This window comes from Elgaria multicarinata, chromosome 2 (assembly GCF_023053635.1).
Source record: "Elgaria multicarinata webbii isolate HBS135686 ecotype San Diego chromosome 2, rElgMul1.1.pri, whole genome shotgun sequence".
Classification (NCBI taxonomy): Eukaryota; Metazoa; Chordata; class Lepidosauria; order Squamata; family Anguidae; genus Elgaria; species Elgaria multicarinata.
Window position 1 is genome coordinate 47,831,743 of NC_086172.1, and position 25,266 is coordinate 47,857,008.

The following is a 25,266-nucleotide window of genomic DNA, read 5'->3' on the forward strand; positions in this document are numbered from 1 at the left end:
GAAACAGACATTACTTTTGTATCTGTGTCTAGCAGCTACAGCTCTCTCTCTCTATTTTTATTCTAGAGAAGGTGAAACTGACCTGATCCAGAACTTAAAAGCCCCCCCCCCTAACCTCTATGATAGGGTCCCAAACCAAAGGGGGGGCTGAGCCTACTCTTGAGTAAAAAAAAATTAAAAGATGTCTCTGCTAGACAGATTTCAAGTAATGCTTGTTTTGGTTTTACACACTGCATGATGTGTTATGGACCTACAAACCAGGCATGCATGCCAAATGCACTGCTCCTTTATTGAAAAGGTGACTCACCTCTAGCATGGTTTTAGTTCCAAATGTGCCTGCAGTGGAACCCCACTAACTGGATGTTCCTGTAAGTGGAATTGGAGAGAGATGATTTTCACCAATTCCTCCTTTCCCTCTGCAGCTCCCCATGCCCCTCCAAAATCTTCTTTGGGGTTTTAGGGAGCCTTCCAGAACAGGATGGGAGGTGATGCTGAAGGCTGCAGGGAGAAATACAAATTGGCAAAAATCATGCACATTCCTTCTTCCAGGATGAGCCTCTGATTGATCAGAGTCCCTTCCACAAATAGAAGTAGCCCTTCCAACCCTGAAATAGACATTCTGGATCCAAGCCAGTATTGAGCAACCATGAGAAATACTCTCTTTTTAAAAACCCTCTACATTAAAAAAATAATCTTGAAAATCTCCAATCTAAAGAAACTTAGCTAAGAAATGTGGCCCTCCTTAATGAAATCTCAAATGGCACCCCTGATCTCAAGTCCTCAAATTGTTCAACTTCTTTGTATAAACCATCTGTTGTAATAATGTCTTCTGTTCTTTCACAGCACAAGTTCTATTGTTTACTTCCAAATCATAGAAACATATCAAACATTTGTTTAAGGTCGTTTCTTGAATCATAGCTTGGCTTTGGTGAAGTGGTATCTTCATGTCAAATCTAATGATCGTCCATGGTGTTGTTATTGTTGTTAAAGTTGGAGAAATGGGGTTCTTGTTTTTGTTATGAAATTTTAAATGGCTGCACAGACCTTTATTGTGCTGAAGTGAACCAAAACCTACTGAAAGAACTAAGCATCTAAGTTGCACTTTAATTGTAGTTTTCGTACTATGTCATTAACATATATTAGATTAATGCTACATATTATTTATAAAAAAATATTTCTGAGTCACCTTTTGCCCGAAAAAGATTCTTCCAGGGTGACTTACAATTTTTAAAAAACCAAAACTTTAAAACATCACACACAGCAACATTAAGAGCAGGAGAAAGACAGTCTTAAAAAAAGAGAGAGCAGAGCTAATTCATTTCAAATGGCTCAAAAGCCATGTGGAACAAAACGTTTAACAGCCCAACTAAAATAAAATATGTGAATGTAACACGTATTTTTAAAGTAGTGAATAAGTAGATTTAGCAGATAGTTAAAACCAATTTATTGTATTTGTTTTAAATCCTAAAAATAAACTTCTGTCTTCAGATATTCTGTGCTTAAATATTTGTGTTCACCTGAGCATCTCTCATTTACCATAATAAAGAGGTGATGTAGAATACCAAATATATGAAAAAGAGATGTAAAGCTCAGAAACTTGTCCTCGTTGGTTGAGATGGAATTGGAACCCCTTTATCTCAGTCCCGAGTGCAAAATTCTGTCCAGTGACGCTGGTCAGATGACATGATAAGCCTTGGTGGTTAAGCATTTTGAGCTAAACATTATGGCTTAGAGTGTTGTGTGAACCATTCCTAACCATGGTGACTTGGTTAGGAATAGTTTAAACATGCTCACTAACCATTTGCTACAAATGAGTTATTGGCCTAACCATGGCTTAGCATGTTGTCTGAACAGGCCCTATGTCAACAAAGGCAGCCCACTAGCTGACCTACAAAAAGCCTTTGTCTAATAAAATTGGTACAATTCTTGACATACTAAAAGACTAGCAAGATATAGATTAAGCTGCATGATAATTCATTAATAATAATAATAATAATAATAATAATAATAATAAATCTGAGTGCTTCCTGAGCAAGAAGAAGATATCCAAAACTGCAGGCCACTTTGTACTAAACTCTCCTGTTGCCTTCATCAGGTCCTAAAGGGATTTCCAGAATGTTTACAAGCTGATATCTGTCTCCACCTCAACCAAAGTTTACTTCAAAACTGCAAAGCTTTCCAGGGGGCCAGCAAAGGTTGTCTCCGGGCTTTGGCTATGAAGTTTAAGACGACACATGCACCACCTGGGGACACACTAGTCCATTCTGGTGATATTCTAACTGCGCTTTACTTTCTTTCACGAGGCTCCATTGAAATTCTCAAGAATGACATGGTGGTGGCGATTCTTGGTAAGTATTCAGAAATTGCATTAAATCCAGAGAAGTAGGGTGGCTCACTCAATAACAAATCCTTTTTTAGAAAAGACCCAACATTGTGTTAAAAACGAATAAAAGATAAAGACTACCGATATATCTATTGGGTTTAAACATAAAATCTGGGGTTGTTGTTGTTTTAAATGTAAATGGCAAGTGTTTTAGAGCATTGGAAAGTAAGTAAAATAAGCTCAATTGCTTCAGTGAGGCTTATTCCCAGGTAAACGTTCATAGCTTTGTAGCCTGGCAGAGCAGTCCTCAATCATATTATGCTGGGACCAGAGATATCTGACTGCAAAGCTGGCAGTACACTCGCTATATCCATCACATGGTAAGCCAAGAAGGGGAAAACACACAATCAGAAAATACAAAAATTGTGTAAAATTGAAAGGCATTCCCCCAGCAACGCTGAAAATGCCCCCAATGCTCACTAATTGGGGGCTGTGCTGGAATGACATCCATAAACTTTCCATATGGAGGGAACCACTGAACTCACAATCACAGGGAAATGCCATCACAACACACACAACATGCAAGACAACACCACAGCCCCCACACTCCAGCAACTCCAGTAGCACAGGCAACAACAATGCTACTGCTGCAATCCCCAAATATTCCCTCCAGGGCTTCAAATCCTCTTATGCTCCTCACAGCCACAGCCACAGTTTTATAAAGCAGAAATAGTCCAGGAACATTAACAGGGCGGTGGGGAGTGGACCTCCTTTCCATCTTATTCTGATGGAAAGATGTGTCAGCAAAACCTATTATTATCTTCATCTGCAGAGAAAAGGCAAGGTTGTCTGCCTGTCATCCATGACTAAGTAAGGAAGAGACACAGTGATTCATTTGTGTTGTTAAAAGCAAAGTGGATGTGTTATCGTATCTTGCCTACGAACTAGCACCATGGCCCACATCACTTTTTGATGACATATCATTGTGGAAAGCGCACAAGGCATCCTTGATACCTGTACTGAAAATGTACACAGGCACTACCTTACAACCCCTGATACATGATTGATAGCAGTTATCTGCTATACCATGTCATATATACTCAATCTGCAATGTTCAAAGACATATGATAGTGCTATATCAAATGCGTAAAAACAAAAAAAATCTACCAGAGAGACGTTTACCATAGAATTCAATGGGTACAACAGTATGAAAGACGAAGATCACATGCAATGCACATTGTGAGCATTGTCAGTAGATGTTCTGGTAAACAATACAATATTGTCAGTGTCTATCCTATCGTCACTCCCAGACCTGAAGAATATGATCTTTCCCTTTCAGGATATCTTCCATTCAATTTTTTTTTTAAAAAAAAAATGCATCGACATTGACACATGTTTGTTTGTTCCTTTGTTGCTAAGGGGTAGTAGGCAGGGATCCCTTACCCACACTCTAGTTTGATCTTCAGCTGGTCTCAATCTGGGACTCCAAAGGTGGGGCGGGAGTCATCTCCAGTCTGAAAATCAAGGAAAAACTGTACTATGTACAGTAATTATGTTGCATAATGTACAGAATGTACGGTTTCCCAGAAGAATGAGTAGCTGCAATTCCCTTTAAAGAAAGTATCAGCTGATTCTAAACATATTTTTGGAGAACTACGTTGCATTTCTTATTTTTGTGGAGAGACAGGCATGTGTGAATTTCTTGTAATTTCTTATGTATTTGGATATTATATTATTATTATTATTATTATTATTATTATTATTATTATTATTACAGGCAAAAATGACATTTTTGGAGAGATGGTACATCTTTATGCAAAACCTGGGAAGTCAAATGCAGACGTGAGAGCTTTAACCTACTGTGACTTGCATAAGATCCAACGAGAAGACTTGTTAGAAGTTTTGGATATGTATCCTGAATTTTCTGATCTGTTTCTCACCAATCTAGAGCTCACTTTCAATTTGAGACATGAAAACCCCAAAGTACGTGAATGTCTGAATTTCCTCTCATTATTGAATAATAATGAATACCTTGAGATTAAGACAGCATGAGAACCAGATCTGTTATTCAGAAATGAAACAGATGGTCCTGAATGATAAATATTAGCAGAGGCAAAAAGGAAAGGAAAAAGAATGCCGGAGCTTTCTCCCTCCTGCATGAGATAAAGTTCACTCTTCTTAAGGCACAAACCAATGCATGTTTAGACAGAAAAGGCCTCAGGTGGCAAACATTGGATGCCAATAAAGAGCAAATTGCTATATTATCATTGTTATGATTGTTGTTATAATTATTAATTATTTCATTATTAGGTGTTGCTATTATTACTCTGTGGTAGTGCCTCTTGGATTTTCTGGCTCAGGCATCAAAGCCAAAATATTTGAGCTGGAACTCATTTTAGCTTCCCCCACCCCATTGGCTGGGTTCACACAACATGTTAACCCACCATGGGTTAACATGTCTGAATGCAGCACATTTCCTGCAGGGTGGCTTATTAACCATGCAGTGTGTTTTATTTTTCTAAAACAAGCCACCTTGAGAATCCATGGCTTGTTGTTGGGTTGTTTAGGATTAACAAACCACACTGCATGGTTAAGAAGCCACCCTGTGAAAAACACACTGTGTTCAACAATAACCCAGTAACACATACATCATGTGGGGCTTTTGTAAGTAAGTTTTATCTAATAGCTATTGCCTACTATTTACCTATGGTGGGGGTGAAAGTACTTTGTTTTGTTTTTATTATTCCTATTATTCTTATTAAATTCACAAGATAGCTGCATATGAAAATTTTACAATAAGGCAGAAAGAATTAGACATTAAAATAAAAAGGCAGAGCAAAAAAAAAAGAGCCATTTTTGGCTATGTAAAGAATATCTCATTTCAGCTAAAACAAGAAGGAAGAGCTAGAAAGATAAAACAAAGGAGTGTATAATTTGCCAGCATTATTGTTATGCAAGGCAACATTTATCACCATTATTGTGTAATTAAACATCATAGCTAATTATAATCAGCTACCACATTACTGTCTGCAATAATACACATCACATAAGGGGTTGTTTTCACATTTTTCTTCACCAAGCTTTTTCTGAGAACACACTGCTCAAAAGAAAAATCATAAATCATTATTCTGAGTACAAGATGGAAAAGGCACTTTAATTAACAACCACACACTCAAATTAACTTTCTTCTTTCAGACCCATCTCTACCACTCATGCATATAATTAAAAGCCTTATCCAGAAAGGGGTTTATTTTTCTTCTGCTTTTTAAAAAAATATCTATGGTTTGGCTCCAAATCTGCTCACCATCAGTGAGAAGGGGAAGAGGAGATTTTTGTTGATTCCCCCATTTATTTATTTATTACGTTTATATACCGCCCCATAGCCGAAGCTGGCTGGGCAGTTTACATCCTCCTGCATTTTCCAAAACTCTGTTTCAAAGAGTTGGGGGAATTCCTGACAACAATGTAGAAGGTGATGCAGGGGAGAGGAAATTTAAGTTGCCTCTCCCCTTTCCAGCGTGGGATCCCTCCACTGGACCAAAAATCTTCTGTGGATGGGAGGACCCCTTCCTTTCTGGGATGGCAAAGTCTGGATCCAACCCAAAGTGAACTTGTGAATAGCTGTGTAAAATCAAATTAAATGACTCTAATATATCATATGTGGGTATCTCACTTCTCAAGGCTGATCTCTCAATAAGGCCACAAACCATGAATGATTCGGATGGTGAAAACAGCCAAGTCCGAAGAAGGAAATTGTCTTTTGAAAGTGAAATTGATAAAGGTAATTAATTCATTTTTTTAAAGATATGTTCTTGAAAGGCTAAGCACGTTCACAAAAGTCCTGTTCAGGTGTTCTGTGCCTGAATAGGGCAACCATGAAAGGAGAGGGAACATTCCAGCCTTGCCCCGTTCCCTCATCATGTTTGTTGCCCTCTACTCATGGAGGGTGACTGTTTGTAGAGGAAAGCATCTTCGATCCGTGGAGGCTCTGCACATGAGCCAGAACACTGGAAAATCTGCTTGCATGGAGAGCTTTCACAGATACTGTTCAAGCAGTCGCCTTCCATGAGTAGAGGATAATGAATCTGACAAAGGAGAGAGACAGGCTGGAGTGCTCCTCCTCCTCAGGTGTTTCCCCTATTCAGGTACAGAGTGCCTGAATAGGGCTGGAGTGCTATTTATTTATTTATTTATTTATTTATTTATTTATTTATTTCATTTTTATACCGCCCAATAGCCGAAGCTCTCTGGAGCATTCACTCTACCAGCTCCAGCAGAGTCTCTGGCCATACTGCAAGTCCCCAGCCACCCACATCCCGCTGTTATCTCTGATCTGAGATTGGAGCAGGAACTCCCTATAGGAGCATGAACATTGGAGTTGACAATGTGGCAGAGGGCACTAATGGGAGGTAATGGAGGCATTGGCAGACACCATGCCAAGGGCCCACTGGACTCTGGCACCAACCCTGCCCAGGAGGCTCCATTGGCTGTATTGGAGAGCCCAGTGGCTACATTGGGCCTGTGGTCCAGAGCTTCTTCATTCCTGTATTAGAGCAAAAGAAAAAGAAATACTGTTTGCCAACTCTGATGTGTGTGTGTGTGTGTGTGTGTGTGTGTGTGTGTGTGTAAGGTTTGCTTCTGTTACCTTGATGCTAAACATATTTATTTGGGAATGAGCACCATTTTGTTGTAGGATATATAATAAAAATAATAAAATAATGCTTGGCTGGCCATCCCAGCTATAATTTTCTTTTTTAAAAAAGAAGAAAGGATGCTATGCAGAGTAGATTCATCCCCAGCAGTCTCCTGCAGGCCCAACCCAACCCAGGTGCTGATGCTGGACCTGTTTGCCACTTCCCCCCCCCATTACCTTGTGGGGGGGCTGGGGCTGCAGGGCTCTGGACATTGGCCCAGAGGTCCAACGCTAGCTGCACCACTGGCAGTAGTATTCCAGCGACAGCAGGGAGCTGATCCAACAAGGTCAACCATTCAAGTGTGTCCTTCGATCTTCAAGGAAACCTGATGCCTTCCAGGACTCTGTACCTCAAGTGAGGCCTCAAGGGATTTAAAGGAGCAGCTTTCTAGGTGCGTACTGGTGTCAGCCTGCATCACCTTCAAAGACCTTTTTAAGAACAAATGGCCTTGGGATGGTTGGAGGGGGTGGTGATGATTTAGGTTCCTCATCCAAAAGGTCTGCAGCTGCCACTTCCAGGTCACACATTACATTCTCCGCATGAATATATCCCTGGCACATCATTTGGGCCGCTTCCAGATGTGTAGTTCCTGGTGTGAATAAATCATTGTAAGCTACAAGCAGAATTGGAATTGACTTTTCATAATATGGGAGGTATTGCATTTTCCCCCCCCCCGCCCCCCGGCACCCCCTATATGTTCTGTCTAGACAGGCTGGGATGACATAGCTGTTGTGGGGAAGGGGAAAGTCCAATCCTGAGCTGCCATTTGGGGTGGGGCTGGGGGAAATCCAAGCAATCCTTTAAAAACTCTAGAAATCAATTATTAGGAAGGACAAGAGACCTCTTCCAGAAAATTAGAAACATCGGAGGTAAATTCCAGGCAAAAATGGGTATGATCAAAAACAAAGATGGCAAGGACCTAACAGAAACAGAAGAGATCAAGAAAAGGTGGCAAGAATATACGGAAGATCTGTATAGGAAGGATAATAATATCGGGGATAGCTCAGACGGTGTGGTCAGTGAGTTAGAGCCAGACATCCTGAAGAGTGAGGTTGAATGGGCCTTAAGAAGCATTGCTAATAACAAGGCAGCAGGAGACGACGGTATCCCAGCTGAACTGTTTAAAATATTGCAAGATGATGCTGTCAAGGTGATGCATGCCAGCAAATTTGGAAAACACAAGAATGGCCATCAGACTGGAAAAAATCAACTTATATCCCCATACCAAAAAAGGGAAACACTAAAGAATGTTCAAACTATCGGACAGTGGCACTTATTTCACTGAAGTACTTTGGCCACATAATGAGAAGACAGGATACCCTGGAGAAGAGGCTAATGCTAGGGAAAGTGGAAGGCAAAAGGAAGAGGGGCCGACCAAGGGCAAGATGGATGGATGATATTCTGGAGGTGACAGACTTGACCTTGGGGGAGCTAGGGGTGGCAACAGCTGACAGAAAGCTCTGGCGTGGGCTGGTCCATGAAGTCACGAAGAGTCAGAAATGACTGAACGAATAAACAACAACAAACTTATTCATTTAAGCAATATTGCCCATTAACACCCTCCGAAATGTCAAATTTACAAACAAAGTATTTAATGTTTGTCTTGGTTCAGGAGTATGGATTGCAAGTCTTTAATTAAGATAAAACTATGTTTTTAAAATGCCAGTGACCAGGAAGTTTTCTTTTCTTTTCTTTTGAAAAATTAGCTTCGTGTTGTTACAGTGTGGCAATTCCCTTGCATTTAAGCAGTAGTTTGCTACAAATTTTAACATTTTAAAAATATAGGTTTAGCACTACTTCAACGATTTTGATTCAAAAACATTAATGAGGATCTCAAATGGTGATAGGCTCACCTGCCTAATACATCCCTGGCCATGTCAAAACCACACCTCTAGAAAGATGGAAAAGTAGTGCTCTGTCTTTCTCAATGACGTTGGACTCTCTGTAATAAGGAAAAAGACAGAAGAAGCACTGGGAAATCACAAGAGAATTACAAATGAATTTCTATGCTGTGTAAATCCCCTGTAAAATATGAATGAACAAGGCATGGTGATTCTACACTGAATGCCTATTGCGGAAGCAGCCTTGGAGTTATGTTTTGCTGTGGAAAAAGAAGCTGCAGTTGTAAAATTGGAGAAATGCTATGCTTGCATCGAAATTTTCTACATAATGTCATATATTTCTAAATGTTTAATAGTTGTCTAGCAGGAAGTACAAATCTTAACTTGTGCCTTTTAGCCTGCATTCCCATACACATTTACCTGGGAGTAAGAACCATTGGATTCAATGGAGTCTACTTCTGTGTGCGTGTGTGCGGGTGTATTTCAGAAACAAAGCAGGGGAAACAATGAAAAAGAAAAAGCAGATCCATTCACATTAATTGTCTCCAACATCATTAATAAAAAGGAAGAAAAAGAAATGGATTTGACATTATTTTTTTCAGATATACAGTCCATATATCTAAGTAATCATCATATGAAGTTATGCTTGACATACATGTAAATGTAGCAAGAGCAGTAAGATCTTCAGTTCATTGAATGAGAGGTGATGGGTGTTTATCCTTCCAGGCTTGAAGTACACTAGTTGTTAGGGAACATGGGTGGGAGGGTGCTTTTGCACCATACCCTGCTTGTCGGTCCCTGTTCGACAGCTGGATTGCCAATGTGTGAACAGAGCGTTGGACTAGATGGACCCTTGGTCTGATCCAGCATGGCTCTTGTTATGTTCTTATGAATGTATGGATCTCTTTACAACTATAAGAGCTCTACTTCTGAATAGACATGCATAGGATTGCACTGTTAAAGAAATTAGCAATTCTCCATCTGCTATGGCAGAATACTGAGTCTAAACATAGTTGTTTGAAATACCCCTGAACTGTTGATACTGGATTAATTATGCTCTCCAAGTTAAAGAGCAATTGTTTGTCTTAGTCAAGGAAGTCTTTTGCTCAGTATTTTGTTGTTTAGCAGAATGACATTACTTTTCCATCAAAGGGGAATCTTTGAAGTGCAAAGCCAAGAGTGACAACAAATATGTCAAGAAAATGTCCCCATGAAATATTTAAGCTGTTCTTCTCTCTCTCTTTCTTTCTCTCTCTCACACACATGTACTATTGACAGATGTGACTTGCCAGAATGACCTTCCCATTTCATAGGAGAAAACATACTTTGCCATCTGAATAAGAAAGAATAACCTACTAACCCATGTCCACTATGGAGTTTTTAGTAGCTGATGCAGGTTGTCAGATTAATGACTTTCATTTTAGACCTCAGAATACAACCCAGAGTGCTGGCCTAGCAAGAGCTGTGGAAACTAACACACAGGGTTAAGATCCAAGCTTCATTTGCAGAAGGGATCAAGATCAAGTGGAGGCTCCCTGTTGGAGGAAGGTTTTGGGGTGAGCACTACCTCCCATGGTGTTCCAGAGACTCACTTGACCCTCCAGAGCAGCATAGGCAAACATTGTTCCTCCCACCCCACCCTGCAAATTCTGCCAGCAGGTTGTCCCATGAGCAAAGTTCCACTTGCAAGTAGTCTGGATCCATTCCCATAAGGGAAGCTCGGAGAGTGGCAATAATGAAGGGAGCTGTATGGAACTATCTCCCTGACAAGGCCTGCCTGGCACCAACATTGTTATCTTTTCAGAGCCAGGTTAAAACTGTTCTCTAAGGCAGCATATAGTAGTAAGTTTTAATCGGGTCCTGGATTGTCTTTGGTTAATTGTTTTTTTATATATGATGTCTGTGTGTGTCCTATCTGTTTTTATGGTTTTATGTAAATAGTATTTTTAATTTATTTATTTTACGGTTTTTAATCTTTGTGAACTGCCCAGGAGCTTCAGCTATGAGGTGGTATAGAAATATGGTGATGATGATGATGATGATGATGATGATGAAGAAGACGAAGACGAAGAAGAAGAAGAAGAAGAAGAAGAAGAAGAAGAAGAAGAAGAAGAAGAAGAAGAAGAAGTTTTGCTCCTCTCATGTTGGGTTTAGAATCATATTATAACTAGTGTTGGGTCGAAACCTGGCCCCTATTTTTGGGAACTTTCTCCCTGCGAAAGAGGCATTATTTTTTCTGCCTTTTCTGCAGGTAAGGGGGGAAATTAAGTGAATTTTCTCTTTGGGGATAGGGTCAGGGTTTCCATATACCTTTTTAAAGTGTTGTCGGTTGCTGAGGGAGCTGCTTCCTACTTTTTAGTTTTTTAAAAAAATAAACACCCCTTCCCTCAGCATTTGGATGATCCCAGCAGTGAATGTCTATTGGACACCATGTGACCTCTCGCTCTCCAATAAGCATCCAGTAAGCACTCAGGCTTCTAAAAATGCCCGGGGTGTTTTGAAAAAAGAAAAAGAAAGAAAGAAGACCCCTCAACAACAGACTACATTTTAAAAAGTATGTGAAAAAAACTTCCCTCCCCAAGGAGAAACTTCTCACCTCTTTCGCCCATGTTTTCATTTTTATTTATTCGTGTGCAGCCTTGTTTTTTATTTATATGGTATGATGCATGCACATGGCAAGTTACCAAAAATGGTAAACATATTTCTGCCTCAAGGAGCTTACAATCATGAAAATGACGTGAAGGAGACAACATATGAAGGGAAGGGAAATGGGGGCAAGGATAAACAACAGGGGAAGAATATGCGGTTATTACAGTTGCACATTACTAAGGCCTTTGGCTAGACCTACCTTAAAATCCATGACGGAGGAGGGAAGAGCCCGCGATGCAACTATCGTGGGCTGTCACCCTAGACTAGATATCAGATGCGACGAGCTAAAGGAAAAACCCGTCACATCTGCCATTTTTATTTTTATTTTCTTAAAGGGGCGATGCACACGAACGCTTGTGCGCTCAGGTAAGGTTGTTGTTTTTTTTTAAAAAAAATTGATTTTCCTGCTCCCCCCACCCTGCCCCCAATGGGCACGGCTTCTCCCAGCTACACACGAGCAATTGCGTGGAGCCTGGAAAAGCCGCGGAATGGGCTACACGCTCGTGGTCTCGGGCTCAGCCCGAAACTGTGGGGAAAATCGGGCTGAAAGGAGTAGGCTATATCCCAGGGCCAGGGAGGGTTGATCCCTCCCTGAGCCCGGGATCCCCTGTGCGTCATCTGGACGCACAGGGCTGATCCCGGGTATCAGCCTGGGATATAGCCTGGTCTAGCAATGGCCTTTAGTCTTAATTACATTAAGGGTATGGGATAACCTTCTGTCACTTTTAGTTCCTTGTTCTGAGAGAATTTGATTTCTTTTTCCTGCGAGTGCTAGTACTCTTCTTCAACTGCTGAAGAACAGATCTTTAAAATCTTACTTTCCTTCTGCCAGTATAAGGATATATACATTAGTCTTTGCCTTTATTCTCGCCGAAGTACTAAACACAGGATGGTACTTATTTCATCCCTCACTTCATGTTAGCCTGGCTGTTACTATAGCAACTATTTCTCCAGTAGCTTCATAAAGAATTTAGACAATATCTGCACAGCTCTTTTATCCTTTATCTCTAGTACCTCAGCCACTTAATTTGCCAGGAGTAGAACAATTAATTCAGCAATGCGCCTTCACTTCATGACAAATCTTTGTTCCGTATTAAAGCAAGGGTGTAAGAACTTCTTAATCAAATATCAGACTTCTTTGACAACCAGCTCACAACACAGAGATGATTTCAAAATCCTGTTATCAATGCTACAACCTTGCATCTTTCATAGAACTCCCTTGTGTTTAATTCAGTGATTCCTGAACTTTTTACTGAAGGACTCACCAGCATCACAATCCTTCCTGTCATGACCCAAACAGTACCAGCTATCTAAGCATTGGTATTACATCATCTTTGTTAATATATATACTCCTGGGGAGGTACCTGAGGAATGGTGAATAGAAAATAGTGTACCTATATTAGGGTGACCAACTGTCAGGATTTCCCCGGATTTGTCCTGGTTTTTGTCCTTTCCATGGTGTCAGGGGGGATTTTCTATAATTTTCAATAACGTCCTGGAATGACACACCTTCCCCTTTAAGGCTGCCATTAGCATGGCAGGAAGGAATGACATGCTTTCTTGAGGCACATCATTCCCCCACCCCAAGCTCCAATTGAGGTCTTAAAGGGGAAAGTGGGTCATTCGTGGACATTATAGAAAAGGCCCCAATTGGAGTGGATGGTGGTGGTGCAGAATGAAATCCTTTCCCCTCCTCCACTCTAATCGGGTTCTTTAAGGTGGCAGGGGAATAACGTACTTTCTGCAGGACTCAGAAAGCTGCTTCCCCACACACACACTAGGTGTCCTCTTTTTTGGTTTCCCAAATATGGTCACCCTAACCTATATTGAGGACCCTCAGCCTTCTAGCCTTGGGGGACTTCAATATTTATGTCAGGATTTAGAAAACTAAGCTCTGCACCAGGTTTCAATGCTACACAGAGTTCTGGTTTGTTCACCATGCTGTATATCAAGGAGGACCAAATTGGCTGCAAGCAAGTACACTCAAGGTCATGTGGCAGCAGTGGGCGGGGCCACAGCACAAAGTGGTCAGGGCCAGCCCACTGCTGGCATGCACTACCCCTCTGACATGCTTGTCTGGACACATTTATCTCACAAACATACAATACACATCTTCATACACACACACACACACACACACCTAGCTGTCTTCTCTTGCCACCTTTCCCATGCAAGTGCAGGCTTTGGGAAAGTGCTGCACTTTGAGGCAGCACTTCCATTGGGCTTTGCTTGACCAGCACCATATTCAAAGTGAAAGGCAAAGGCCATGCAAAGCTCCAGGGAAGTGCTGCCTCAAGGCGCTCCCGGTCCCAGCAGCTCCCCAGTGAAGGGATGAAAGTGGAGGGGCCTCAGTATAGGCCAAAGGGGGAGGCCATTGACTCCCCATCCCTGACTGAAGGACTCCTTGGTTGGCACTGATAAAGGAGGAAAAAGATCTTCAGGTACTGCCTTGATCGTAAGAGGACTATGAACCACTAGAACTCGATTTCCCTCCTTGAGTTTATTTTTATTTTAAATACGTTAATATTGCCCCTCCAGTGAATGGGTGCTTGGGCTGAGTTACAAAACTACGAAGAAGCATACGCCGAGATTTTTTTTTAGCAAAGATAGTAATCCTCGTAAGAGCAAAGATTGTTGTGCATAGTGAGCTACATATAGAAGAGTGTATCCAGTTTGGTCACCCGTTACTTCTGAGCAGTTTGGGGGGGGGGGGTGTATGAGGAGGGTGAGTTTGACTCACCTTCCCCGTTGCCATCTGTAATTGTCTGCATGAGGTCTGACAAAATCTTGAAATGAAACGTAGATAGATACTAGGCATACTGCTCAAGAAGAGAGAAATGAGCTGTTTTGGTTGAAGAAGGTTGTGAGTAAAAAAAAGAATCCAGTGACTATAAATTTATTATTATTATTATTATTATTATTATTATTATTATTATTTATTACATTTATATCCCGCCTTTTTTCCTCCTTAAGGAACCCAAGGCAGCATACATAATCCTCCTCCTCTCCATTTTATCCTCACAACAACAACCTTGTGAGGTAGGCTGGGCTGAGAGTCTGTGACTGGCCCAAAGTCACCCAGTGGGCTTCCATGGCTGAATGAGGACTAGAACTCAGATCTCCCGACTCCCAGTCCAACACTTTAGCCACTACGCCACACTGGCTCTCACTGGAAATTAACAATTTTCAGGCTGCAGTCTGACTGTACTTACCTGGGAGTAACTCCCATCGAATTCAATAGCACTTATTTCTGAGTAGGTGTTTATAGGATTGTACTGTGAGTTAGAAATCAGAAGGTTTTTAACCCTAGTCTTATGCACTCTTACTTGGGAGTAAGTCCTAGTGAAATCATGATTACGTCTATGTAAACAGGCATAGGATTGTGCTGAAAGGTATTGTTGTTGTTATCCTGCCTTTTGCCCAATACTGGGCCTCAAGGTGGCCAAGGTACACAACTAGCATCTAATTCCAGAATCAACACTGAGGCTGCCTACATTCCAAAACAAGATTACACATGGCAGAATTAAATTGACTAATAATGAATGGGTAACAGATGGGGGGGGGGAATCTCCCCCAGGATATTATTTCAAACTAGTATTGAAACTCACAAGGTAAATCATGCTCTTAAATAAATCTCCTGTGATAGAAATATCTCAATATTTCAATTCCCCAAAAATATGCAGAACATAGGATTAAAGGCGGAAACAGAGAAAGCGTGGGAATTCTTTGTACGGAAGCACGTTTGTCCCCATTTAATCTATTTGTACACAATGGTTGGTGTGTTTTTTAAGACCAGGGATGCCACTTGAGACCAGCGAAGAGACGAGTTGCAGGATCTGCTTGAGGAAATGAATATAAGTTCTTTAGCCTCTCTCTGTAACAAGACATTAAAGTAACATTATCCTTAGTGGAGAACATACTTGCTAAATGTTATAATAACTTCTTCCCTGCTTCCCCAAGGACAAGAATAAATTGCATATTATTGACTCTAATTATGTCTTTTTTCAGCAGACTATGACAAAAAGGATGAGGATTCTGTGGATAATGCCCGACATTACCAGGACACCAAGAAACATTTTGAGATCAAGAGAAGCAGGTCATCATCTTTTGTGTCGTCCATCGATGATGAACAGAAGCCCTTGTTCTCTGGGATTATAGGCTACCCAGCTGTACTGGGGAAGACGGCAGTGCTGGATTTTGGGGAGATAGTACACGCAACAGAAAAAATCCCAACTGACAGAAGAAGTCACTCTTGTAAAGGTAATTGATGCAAGTGCTTTGCAAACTGTATGAAGAGTTCAGGATCCTTGGGAAATTATTTCACAACATGCTTTTTAATCTTCCTTTAAAAAAGAAGCCGATATTGTAAGTTTTCCAAAACAACATTAAACAAACCAACAGAAGGAAAGTAGATAAATAGAAACACATTGGATTTAAACCTACTTGTTAACAGAGAATCGTACATTTAATGTATATGTATAGTTTTCCCTTTACCTTACAAATGAAGATATAGGTGAAATCCATTGGCTGCTTTTTAATCTTTCAGTGAAATGTTTATTTTAAAATATTCCTCCTGGCGAAGTTCAACATATTTTGGAAGGTAATTCCTTTTTGGTTTTTTATATTTTGGTATACTTTAATTGTGCACTAACTAATTTGGGATAAATGAATTGCTGAGACGATGATGATGATGATGATTTCTATACCACCCCATAGCCAAAGCTGTCTGGGCGGTTTACAACAATTCATAAAAATGCAAAACAGCATAATAAAAATAGTTTTAAAAAAAATTACGTAGAGAAATTTGAACAATGTAAACAGCTAAAAACAATTTAAACAAACAATGCTTTTCATAATAAACTTGTTCTAAAACAGCAGACGTAGATGCCTCGTCATATACCATTAAATGCCTGGGAGTAGAGGGTGGTCTTTACCTGGTGCCAAAAAGATGATAGTGTTGACGCCAAGCAGGCCTCAGTGGGGAACTCATTCTATTCCGTAGTCAGGGGGCCACCAAAGAGGAGGTCCTCTCCCTTATTGCCACGTTCTGAGCCTTCCTTGGAGGTGACATTCAAGGGGGAGGGCAGATCTTGTTCATAGTGTCTGGGTATGTTCAGGTCAGGAGAAGTGTACCGTCAGGTATTGCATTCCCAAGCCATGTAATGGCATCTTTGTAGCATCATATAGGCAAAAGAGGCACTAGCAAGGGCATCTCTTTATACCTCTACACATTAGCATGCTATAGTCCAGACCAACAAGCAGACAACAAGAGCAATCCAGATTGACAATCAAGGGCACTATCCAAAAGTGTGTGCAAAACATGCAATTCAAGCCAAATATTACAAGGACAGCCAAAGAAACCAACCCTCCAGAGTCCTTAGCCCATAAGCCCTGGGAGAAAATTCTTGTTTGACCCCAGAAACAATTATCAGTTTGCCCCATTTTGTATATTGCTGCTGTGTGGCCTTGCTGGCATTTATTCCCGCTTGAATCATGCGGGAGCTTTCCATGTTAGTCCCGCGGCCTGCCTCCCCTCCCCTCCCCTCCCCTCCCCTCCCACAGAGACAGGGACTTCCCACGTGATCTGCCCATTCCACATGATTCAGCCCTTCCAGGATTTCTGGTACGACATGGGTGCTTTTTGTATAAATAAATAAATAAATCCAAAATTGAAAATAAGAGGGGTGGGAGATCCATTCACAGATCTCCAACATCTCATCTAGTTTGGCCCTTAGTTTTCAGGCTGTGAAATTAGGGTAGCTAAGTTATATTTGATGTTGCAGGTTAAACACACAAATCATAAAAAAAAAAAGTTGGGGGTGGGGAGAGAACGGAGAGTGGGTAAAAGCAGATGGGACTGGTTTGTGAAGAGCCACTTTTTCTTTCACTATGACTTAAGGGTGGAGATGCTATCTTATCGGCTTTAGGGCATAATTCTGCAAACCCCGCTCATGAGCAAGCCTCACGGGAACGATGTGAGAACAGCATTTAATGAGTTATGCCTTTAAAGAATTATTTTCCAAACATATCAATTATCTCTTAATTTAGCATAACATGCCACCATAGCACGTTCACTGGCAAATCTTTACAAGTAAGGTGTGCAGGATTTGATTGCTACTAGATAACATGAGAGAGAGGATAAATTCCTGAAACACCTACGGATATGTAAAACATCAAGGATTCTGTTGTTGAAATATCGTATTCAGTTCCCACTTCAAGTGTTTGTGTGTGGTTTCGTTGATTTCACTCCTTGCATAAACATGCTTCTTACAGAAGCTGGATTTATATATAGTGCTAACTAAAAGTAGATTCCAAACTTTGCAGGTTCATGTAAATTGTTGAGACTCATACATTTATTGTTTGGAAACTCACCTTTTTCCTCCCGGCCGCGAGAAATGTGTTCTTGCAGCTATGGCAACGTTTTCCAAGGCAACCTAGTGCAAACTGTACTCTAGTCTAGGCTAAATTTAGCAAGTTTAAGAGGTGAATATTTTCATTATGACCATGCACAAGCCAAGATAATTTTCCTTTGTTCCTTTTCCAGGACTTTTAGTGTTGTTATTAAGAACTAGTCATCCATGATAAGGGGTGTTTGGGTTGTTTTTAATGATGTTCCGTTCAGTCAGCTGTGGTTGTTTTCGCTGACATTTTTAATTGAATTAATTTGAACCAGTTTTCTACAATACGTATAAATATATGGCTGTGGATATAATGGACAGTGAACATGTGCCCGTAAATATGATGTTAGTGTTTTAATAGAGATTTTGTTCTTCTATTTATGTAATTAAAGATTGGTCACGAATGTAGAGCCCATTAATATAAGAAATAATTAAAACTGCATTGAGCACAGATCTTTGTCTATGGTCCTGAAATTCACTGCAAACATCCATCACTAATGAGACGTGCGTTACAACCAATTTTTACTAGTCTCACTTATATGTCCCCTCTATTGGGAAAGCATCTTCACCTGCATAAACCTATCTGTGATGTCATATTCAGGTGTCCATCAGCTTGGTGGCCACATGAGATCAGGCCTTTTCCATAATGGTCCCATTATTGCTTTTAAACAGACTCTAAAGACCTGCTTTTTACAGCTGCTTTTAATGAATGAATTTGAGGTTGCCTCATGCCATTGCATTGTCATTTTAAACTATTGCTGCTATCTTAACTAGTGGCTTGTTGATTAAATTATTTGATGATTGTTCTTATTATGAATGTGTATTTTATTCTTATTTTTAATTTGCCATAGGAGTATTATTATTTTTAGTTGTGGTAGTAAAAACCCTAAAAAGCAGTATATAAATACTCAAATAAATAAAATTGTTGGAGAGTTTTTTAAAAAATGCATAAGCAACCCCAAGGGACCACAATCTTGAGTGGGAATGGGCTGCTTAACCCATTAGCTGTTTTCCCCCTTCAAAATTGCCTTCCTTTCTATTCCATGCCCCCAGCTTGCTGCCTTTTCCTGTTTGGGGTGGGAAATAGCCATCCACATCTTTTCCTTGCAGGATAAACAGCAGCTTAAAGAGAATAAGCATGCATAAAACTGCAGCCTAAGTCTTCCTGGTCACCCTGCAGCTTCAGTGATGGATTGTGCATGTGGAAAATATTGGGCAATGCCAGAGGCCCCTATGGTAGGGTGGCCACTTATGCATTGCCCCAAAATAGAAAATGCATGACCCAAAAAGAGGACGCAGATTGGCATAAAATCTGCATATGGTAGTTTACATGTATAGATGCAAATTTAGAAATCATGACTATAATTTAAATAGAAATACAAAACATCCCACCGTCATGAAGAAGTCTGTGGCCAGATGACGTGCCCTTTGACCACCCTTCAGAAAGAGGACTGTCCTTCGTAAAGTAGGGAATATGGCCACCCTACCCTATGGACAAGCAAAGGGCTCATTTTTGCTATTATTTTTAAACCTCTTTAGTTTATTCATGAGCTAAAATTACACGATTTCAAAATTTGTTCCAGGGTGCAATGTTTGTGATATCTGCTAGGGCTACAGCCTATATGACTTCATTGTGGGAAGAGAAAGATTTTAAACATTACTTACATGTAAAATAATTGCCTTGCATAAATCTGCTCTAGGAAGAGTTTAACTAAATATATGAATATCTTGTTTGTATTTCAACCCTGACATGAATCAAATAGTTTTTATACTATTCTCTCTCTCTCTCTCTCCCTCTCTCTCTCTAAGTCTGTGTTAGGATTTTATTTGGTTTATATCTACCAAAATGAGAGTCCGGACAAATAAAAGAAACTACTTCCTCTTACAGTGCATAGTTAAATTATGGAATTCACCATTACAAGATGTAGTGATGACCACCAATTTGGATGGCTTTAAAAGGGGGTTAGAAGTGGAGGGGAAGGCTGTCAATGGCTGCTAGTCCTGATAGCGATGTACTACCTCCAGCATCAGAGACAGTAAGCCTATATACACCAGTTGCTCAGGGAGTGTGGGCACTCGTATACTGCTTGTGGGTTTCTGGTCAACAGCTGGTTGGCCACTGTATGAACAGAATGCTGGACTAGATGAATCCTTGGTCTGATACAGCATGGCTGTTCTTACATTCTTTTGCTGGCTAGTTCCCCAGACCAATTGAGGTCTGATACATGTGACAGCCAGCAAAATCAGATCTTTAAGCTTCTTTTTTTGTTCAAGATGGCACCACTTAGGACAGGGATGGGCCCTTCAGATGTCATTGGACTACATCTGTCATCATTCCCCACTATTGGCTAAGCTGACTAGGGCTGATGGGAGCAGTAGTCCACCAACATCTGGAGAGCCACATGTTCCTCACCCCTGACTTAGGGCAACCTTGTGCAATGCATGTGTCTAGCACCTTCACTGATGTGCTTTTCCATACTGCTACCACAAGATCCCAGAGCCAATACGTTCGTTCCAGACTTTGCCTCCTTTGAAAAGAAGGGCTCCTTCTGACCAAGGAAGGTTTTTGATCAAGCAGAGGAAACCCACTCTCAGAGCTGAGAAGAAACCATTTTCATTGATTACCCAATGCCCTGAACCCTCCTCTGTAAAACAGCATGGGAGGTGATGCTGGGGGGGGTGGGTGCATGGGAAAGGGGCCTCTATGAAAATCACCTTCCCCCTCACTTTCTGCCAACAGGAGCATCCAGAGGAGAGTAGCTGCTCCCACTAGTCTGGATCTACCCCAGTGGGATTAGGCCTAAGGGCAGCATATTTTGGACAAAAAAATTGGCCAAACTATCCAGGTTCTGAATTGTAACTGAAATTTCCCTTCAGCTGGCCTCATAACTGATCCAGCATGATTGCTCCTGTGGTCATCATCAGTCCGCTATATCCAAGTGCTTCTTCTCACACTTGAGGCCAGGGCACACAGCTTGAGTGCCATGGGGCAGATGAACATTAACATGAGGACAAAGCCAAAGCACTTTTGTGGGCATTCCTTAGCATAGCATATCCCACGTTTTGTAGATTCGTTTAAACAATGTCTGTTTTTTGGCTAACCATCTCTCTTTATAAACTTCTGTTTTGGTAGACATCACTGACAGACAAATCTGGGAGGAGGATCACAGCAGGAGCCACCAAGAGTCATCCAGTCAGTCAGCATTACCTCATGTCACGTGGGGCATCTCCGAAACAGAAAGTGAGATCAACTACGGTGAAGTGGAGCAGAGGCTAGATTTACTTCAAGACCAACTCAGCAGGTAAAAAAGGGCATCAGGTCAATGATGGAGCTTCAACATGGTAGATTGTGATAAGAGCATTTACAGAGCTCTTTCAAGTGTTCAACATGCTTCTCACACATTATTTCAGCGGCCCATACAAAATGGATAGCTCAGTTTTATATAACTAGGTTCAAACAAGGGGCTGAACTTGAGTGATAGTAGCTTGCTATTATGGCCATCAAAGCATTTTGTGGCAGAGATTTGAACTAGGGATTTCATGGTTTAACCCTTACGGCAGAAATTAAGTACCTCCAGCCCATGTACACCATAATTCACCATAAAACTGCATCTGCTTCAGAGTATCCGGAATGTATTTGTTTCAGCCAGTAGCTCTCAGCCAAAATTGGCTGCAAAAAGGATGTAGAGTAATCAGGCTTGCTAAGCCTCCTTTATATGGCCTCCTTTATACGTCCCAGCTGGCACACATCAGCTGTCCTTGGTCATGTTTCCCTTGGCTTTGCTTTTTCCCTGAACCTTCATGATCCTTCATGCCTGGCCTTCCCAGAATGCGATCTGCATCCTTTGAAACTACTCCGTCTTGTTTATTTATTTATTTATTACATTTCTATACCACCCAATAGCCGGAGCTCTCTGGGCGGTTCCACTTCTCTCAGGTCTTCAGTGCTCCTCAGAACACTTTGTTCTACTCCATTGCCCTCCAGAGCTCTTTAATGCTCCTCGCTCTCAAGGAAATCTTCAGAGCTCTTTGTTTGGTTCAGGAGCTGCTGCTGAACTGCATAAGCTCTGCCTCAACCACAGCTAATTTTTCCCCTGTTGAGGTCCCGCTGGGTCACGATTAAACTTCAGTAAGCTGAATGATGAATTGGGTGGGAGGGGACATGTTGGAAAACATGCAGCTGGAGAGGAAGGTTTAAAGCTCCCTTACCCCTGTGCAGTGGTCCCGATTAATATCAGGAGCCACATGCTTACTGACGAGTAAAAAACAGAGTGACAATTGCATGGTATACATTTCATATATCATGTAGTTTGAACCTAACCTACCATTGAAGAATCCATTACATTTCACTGCAGGAAATTTCATTCTCTGATGTGAGAAATATTTTGCTGCTTTCCCTGTAATAAATAACTGGGGGGGGCCACAAAAAAGAGGTGGTGGTTGAGGTCGGCAAAGAAAGAAAAGTACCATAAGTGCCCCAAATACTTATTCCTGCTGTGCCAGAAAAACAGTCTTTTTTTTTTGTCAAAATATACATAGGGAAACCTCTTTTCCCTAATGAGCTCCATATAATTTCTCCTCCCCCTCTTCTCAGTGCATAACATGTTACTGTGGCTGTGGGCTAGGGAACACAGCTCTCGGCATTGTTTGAAATGAAGTTAAAGGGTGCTGAGCAGTCATACAGCATAATTCAACATATAACTGCATCTACTTCAGAATATTCAGAACATATTTGTTTTAGCCAATAGCTCTAACAATAAAAATTGGCTGCAGAAATAATATAAAGTAATATAACAATCCCCAGCAGAGCATAAGCCGACATAAAATAACATATCATGTACCAAGCTTACAATCCAACTGCATGACTATCCAGACATTTATGTCAATATTTTGCAGCAGCCATGGCAAATGTAAATGAGAGATCGCGTAACTTCTTTGTTATTACTTGCAAATAAAAAATGTAAATTTCTACTGACTTGACCAGTTGACGCATGCCTTCAGTAGCAGGCAGGGAATCCATTCCACACATTTTTGGGGACAGGTCAAAATTAATAAGTGAAGGGGGTGTGCCCTAACTCCCAGCAAGGGACAAAAGCTTGAAAACCAATCCAGCAAGGTAGGCTGCTGCCACCCCTTATGTCTACCTCTCAGAACATACAGGACACTCTTGGGGCTTAGGAAACAGGGATTCAAACCACCAGATGCTATCTCTAAGCCCCAAGCTAGAAACTTTAAATAGCAGCAGTTAGCCAAGCAGAAGGCTCTGGAATTATTACTGTGGTTTATATGGAAGAAGGTACGTATAGCTCTAGAGGTAGAAATTCTAAAGCATCATTCGGTGAGTGTTTAATCGCATGCTCATTGCTCCCCACTTACGGATGTTCGCAGGTCCTTTTGACGACTACATCCGCCTCCATTACAAAATAGACCCCTTTAAATCTGATTTATTTATTTTTTGAAACGAAATGTGCCATTTCCTGCTGTGTGAAGGGAAAGCGGCGCAATAAAAACGGCAACTGAACCATATGTTTGTTGCTTCCTTCTCCTGTGTGAAGAAAGAGGAATTATCAGGGGACAGAAGCCGTGGAGGGAAGCGACGGTAAGGAAATGCAATTCTTCCCCCCCCCATCTGAAGACGCTCCAAATTAACTGAGTCTTACTCTGGTTTTGAAAGCTAGAGCTACCTCGAGATAACAGACCCACAGGTGGCTTTCATCACTACATACATGCCAGTTCAACTTGGACAAATGGGGTTGTCACACAGAGCACATCGAGGAAATGGAGTTCTTGACAATATATTCCACTGCTTCCTCACAGTGGCTCGGTTCAGATGATCAGCAGAGGAAATTAAGCCAACATTGCTTCTTTTCCCTGCCCTGCACATCCGCCATTTCCTTAATTACCCTCACTGTGGTGCAGGTTGCCGTGTGCCAAGGTTGTGGGGCACCATGGGTTGAGGGATGGTTTGGAAGCCAGCCCTGCTGCACACCTCGCCAGATTCAGATGATGCAGCAACCTGTGCCAGAGCGAGGGTAGTTAGGGAAATGGTGGGCATGCAAGAAGGGGACAAGAAGGCAAAGTGGCTTTCCCCACACACACTGATCGTCCGAACCCGGCCAGTATCTTAAGTTATATGGGATGTTATGATATTGCCCATCTAAGTCAGCAGAGGACACTCACTGAAATCTTAGCTGTGGTAAAAGCTTAATGCAAATTTAGGCTGAGAGGCAAAGGACCACATGGTTAGTTCTATAGGGCCAAGGGAAAGCCTGGATTTGCTTTTCTTAAATAGCAGCCCACCATACTTCTTGCCAAACCACTTTTTAACTTGAGGAAACTTCTAAAAGCAGGTTGTGATCTGGAATGGGACAGAGCTGCCCAAAGCAAATACATATACACGTACATAAATCCCATGCGCCTGCTCATCTTTTTTGGTGCACCTGAAGAAGCTCTCTGGACCCAGGCCATAGACAAGTCGGATCAGTGACATAATTCCCCAACCCATGGTGATCATTCAGTGTCAGGAAGCAGTTTTAATATGCGTCATTAAAGAAAGATGACTCTGTTCGAAGATCTCTCTCATCCCCATCTTAAATTTCAGTTTAGCAGCTGACACATCAGTACCTGGAAAATAATCTTAAAGGAAAATAATCTAAAGTAAAGCCAGGTATAATTGGATGAGTTTAGATATTCTTCAAGCTGAGATGAACAGTGTTGGAAAACAAATTGCAACTGTTCCTGAAGACAAATCATGGAAGGCTCATCTTCTGCCATGTGCATAAGGTTTAGCTAAGGAGATAGAGGTCATCTGCACCAGAAGTAACTAGTGTCATAAAATTAAAGGAGTTCTCATTGGGGCGCCGCAGTAGCATTTAAATCCCTGGGCTGTGTCCAGTGGCAACCCTCTGCTGATGGAAAGTTCTTAGATCCAGTAAAATGGGGAAGGAGGCCATATTTGGCAATTCCCTTGTCCCCTCAGCCCCCCTCACCACCTCCCATACTGTTCCAAAGGGTCCTCCTACCCTCTGGAACAAATTTTGGCAGGGCATGGGGCCTGAGGGAGAATTGCGAAAAATCACCTTCCTTCCCATTCCGCTGATGGAAGCCTCCACTAGATCAAAGAGCCTTCCTTAAGAGAGCAGGGATCAGGGGAACATCATTGGATTCAACCTCTTGTTCTGAAATTATTCCACATCAAAAAGCCCATAAAACTAAAACTTTAGATCCACATAGAATAGAACATAGGAACACAGAAAGCTGCCTTACACTGAGTCAGACCATCTAGCCCAGTATTGTTGACACTGACTGGCAGCGGCTCACCAGGGTTTCAGGCAGGAGTTTTTCCAACCCTACCTGGAGAT

General features: G+C 41.4%; 1 protein-coding gene across 1 annotated transcript in view; it reads left to right on the plus strand.

The window, feature by feature from the left end:
- KCNH7 (potassium voltage-gated channel subfamily H member 7) overlaps positions 1 to 25,266 on the plus strand; it is a 325,994-nt gene that overhangs the window by 289,959 nt on the left and 10,769 nt on the right. The window contains exons 11-15 of the mRNA XM_063116468.1: positions 2,105 to 2,348; positions 4,101 to 4,306; positions 6,005 to 6,104; positions 15,519 to 15,767; positions 21,039 to 21,207. Coding sequence (XP_062972538.1) covers positions 2,105 to 2,348; positions 4,101 to 4,306; positions 6,005 to 6,104; positions 15,519 to 15,767; positions 21,039 to 21,207 — 968 coding nt within the window. The remainder of the gene's footprint in view (positions 1 to 2,104; positions 2,349 to 4,100; positions 4,307 to 6,004; positions 6,105 to 15,518; positions 15,768 to 21,038; positions 21,208 to 25,266) is intronic.